This window comes from Vombatus ursinus, unplaced genomic scaffold, assembly GCF_900497805.2.
Source record: "Vombatus ursinus unplaced genomic scaffold, bare-nosed wombat genome assembly UNPS02014797.1, whole genome shotgun sequence".
Taxonomy (NCBI): domain Eukaryota; kingdom Metazoa; phylum Chordata; class Mammalia; order Diprotodontia; family Vombatidae; genus Vombatus; species Vombatus ursinus.
This window is the reverse complement of record NW_020954575.1, coordinates 15,133,898-15,136,901: the sequence shown is the minus strand read 5'-3', so window position 1 is coordinate 15,136,901 and position 3,004 is coordinate 15,133,898. Positions and strand designations below refer to the sequence as shown.

At 49.9% G+C, this 3,004-nt stretch overlaps 1 protein-coding gene across 2 annotated transcripts in view; it reads left to right on the top strand.

Annotated features, from left to right (window-relative positions):
- Positions 1-1,930: 1,930 nt before the first annotated feature.
- ACSF2 (acyl-CoA synthetase family member 2) overlaps positions 1,931-3,004 on the top strand; it is a 32,996-nt gene continuing 31,922 nt past the window's right edge. Inside the window, exon 1 of one of the 2 annotated variants that reach the window (XM_027870324.1) lies at positions 1,931-2,113. In XM_027870324.1, coding sequence (XP_027726125.1) covers positions 1,980-2,113 — 134 coding nt within the window. In that variant the 5' untranslated portion in view covers positions 1,931-1,979. The remainder of the gene's footprint in view (positions 2,114-3,004) is intronic. The other variant, XM_027870323.1, reaches the window with a different exon arrangement.

Here is a 3,004-nt window from a genome sequence, read left to right as displayed (position 1 = left end):
TCTAATCAATAGTGATTTAGAGCATTTTTTCATGTAACTATAGATGGCTTTAATTTCTTCTTCTGAGAACTGTCAGTTCATATCCTTTTTGTCCTTCATTTTGGAAGAAGACTGTGACATCAGAGAGGTGATGCCATGACACACACGTGAATTGGATTTAAGTGAGAAAGGGCTGTGCAAAGTCACCAGCCTCACTTTCTCCTCTGGAGCCATCTGGGTCTAGTGGCAGGATATAGATCAGGACAACTGGAGATGGCCCTGGATTCAGTTGGAGACCTTGGCTGTTTAAGCTAAGGTCTTTCCCAAGTCTCAATTTGACCGAGGCAGAGCCCATTCAGTGATTAAGGCTAGGTAACTAGTGAGGCAGAGCATGGCCTCTTTGCCTAGTTAAAAAAAAAAAAATCAATCCAAGAGAGGAAGACCCTCAGGGCTTCTGGCCAAAACAGAAACACTGGCTAATACATCCTCTCTGAGGCAATCAGAGTCCAAACAATGATCCTTACCTGTGGGTACTCTGCCCAAAGGAATGTAAATTTTAATCCCTAAAACCTTTTTTTTTCCCCTTAAGGACCATGCCTTAAACCCAAATCACCCTGGCTCTCTTTGATTAGCCAACAATGGGTCCCAGGACAAGTCCCGCTCGGTTCAGTAAGTAGACTTGCTTTATAACACCTCCTGAGGTGCTTTGCCATAGGCTGGAAATAACATTAATATCCAGTTTTCTGAAAAGAAATAAGAGCTTAATACTGCCAATTCCTGAATATACATAGGCATTGGTGAACAAAGTTTCCTCCCAGGCTTCTGTAGTGTCTGCAACAGGGGTTCTTAACCTTTTCCCTTCCCAGAACAACGGTTTGTCGCCTACATTTATAAATAATGATGTAATTTTTTTCTTTCTAAGTTCACAGACCCCTTTCCCTTTAAATCTATCCATGGATGCTTTGGGGATAGGGTGTGTATACCCTGTCAAGAACCCCTTGTCTACAAGCATTTTTTTCTTCACCTTTGCTAAATTGTAAGTACATATTCTAAAGGGCAAGTTAGGTCTCAAAGTGGATAGAGCACTGGGCTTGAATCAGGAAGAACAGAGTTCAAATATGACCTCAGACACTTCCTATCTGTGACATCATTGTCACTTCCCAATTACTCCTCCTTTCTCCCACAGAACCTTTTCTGGCAACAAATTAGTACAGTGGAGCAAAATGAATTGCCACGTTGGCCGTGTTGGAAAACAAGTGCCTCATTTCTCACCTGTAGTCCACCACCTCTTAGCTAAGTGAGCAGAGGCATGCTTCGACAAATTATTCCCAATGCTTTATTCTTAATACAGGGTTTAGGACTGGAAGGGAAAGATGTGCCCCTGCAAGAAGCTCGAGATGGGCGGAGGCTGGGATGGTTCAGAAGCGAAAGTCATACACCTTGAGCCTAGAGGAGCGGATAGACACGCTTCTTCCCTTCCACACTTGTTTTGGCTTTTCTTTGTATCCCCAGTGCTTGGCCCAGTGCTTGGTATATAGAAGGTATTTAATAAATGTTTGAGGACTGACAGGATCTGGCCAGTGAAGAGAGTCCCCTCCTCCCTCTCCAATTCCGGATTAAGAAGGGAACAAAAGGGCAGGTCCCGTCCCAGTCACCTATAAACCCGACGTGGACCCCACCCATTCCTGAAGGGATCCGCACGACAGACCATCACCCCCCTCCCGCCAAACGACACTCCTCAGTAGTACAGAAGAGAGATGAGGGGTTTCCGGGATCTAGAAGTCTTGGGGGCCGAGCAGGGAGGCGGGGTGGCTGGGAGACACTCCCTCGCCCCGCCCCCACTCCAGTCCTGGGGTGCTGCCATAGGCTAGGAACTCCCTCCTCCCCCTTTCTCGCTACTTCCCCCCCCTTCTCCTCATCCCCCCCACCCCACCCAGCCTCCAGTTGCTTTAAAAGTTTAGTCGCTAGTCTGGGCTGGGGGTGCTGACTGTAGCAGAGTCATGGCTGTCTCGTTTGGGGTGCGACGGTTGGGGCGGTTGCCAGCTGGGGTGATGGGGGTATTAGGGGTTCGCTCAGCTTTAGTGCCTGTCCGGGGCTGGCGGAGAGCGGAGTTCCAGGGAATCCGCCTGCTCAGGTACCGGGAGCGGGGGCAGCGGGGGGAGCTGGGGATGGGGGTGGGGGACGGTGTTGGGGTGGCCCGGTATGTAGGAGGCAAATACTCTGGGGGCACTTGGGGTCGCGGGGAGCTGCGAAACTCCAACCCATGGCGGGGTATTCTGCGATTTCCTCGGGATGCTCTGCGCTCTGGTCCCAGGGTGTTCTGTAACTGTCGCCTCCCCCAACCTTTCTGTGCCCAAACTCCGGAGTTTCTTACTGCCCTTCTCCCCTCTTCCCCCCCCTTACTTCTTCGCTCCTATCCTGGCCAGGGCTGCCGAGCTCGGTCTGGCCTGCTTCTTTTCTGATTGGAGTCAGAGCAACTATCCCTCTGGGGCCCCAAGAGGTTACGACCCTCTATAGCCTGCTAAGATCATCAGGCCTGAGGTGGAAGTAGGAGAGGGAAAGAAGTCATCCCTTCCGCTGGGCTCTCCCCAGTCAACAGCCTTGGGTTCTTATGTCTTCAGTGGTAAAACCCATACACTTTTTAGGGGAGCTCTCTTGCATCACATTTTTTACACTTGTTTCAGTTAATGGGGATGGGGTTTAGGGTATTAAGTGGAGTGAATTGGAAATAACTTTCAAATTGTGACCTCACAAATGTTGAATCTGCAGAGCTCTCCCTGATTTCTTGTTCCTCACTGATTTCCTCTTCATTCCCCATTGGTCTGAGTTGAGAGTCCTTTGCTGTGGGGGTCAACTGCTGAGTGAGAATGTTTTTTCAGGAGTTAGACAATGTCTATATTTACTCCGTGGATTTCTGAGGCCTTCAAGTGGGAGGCCAGGGTAGGCTCAATTGGTACTGATTGAGAACTCTTGAGTCCCAGCCTCCCTACATGTACAGCGGGGGGGGGGGGGGGGGGGGGGGGGG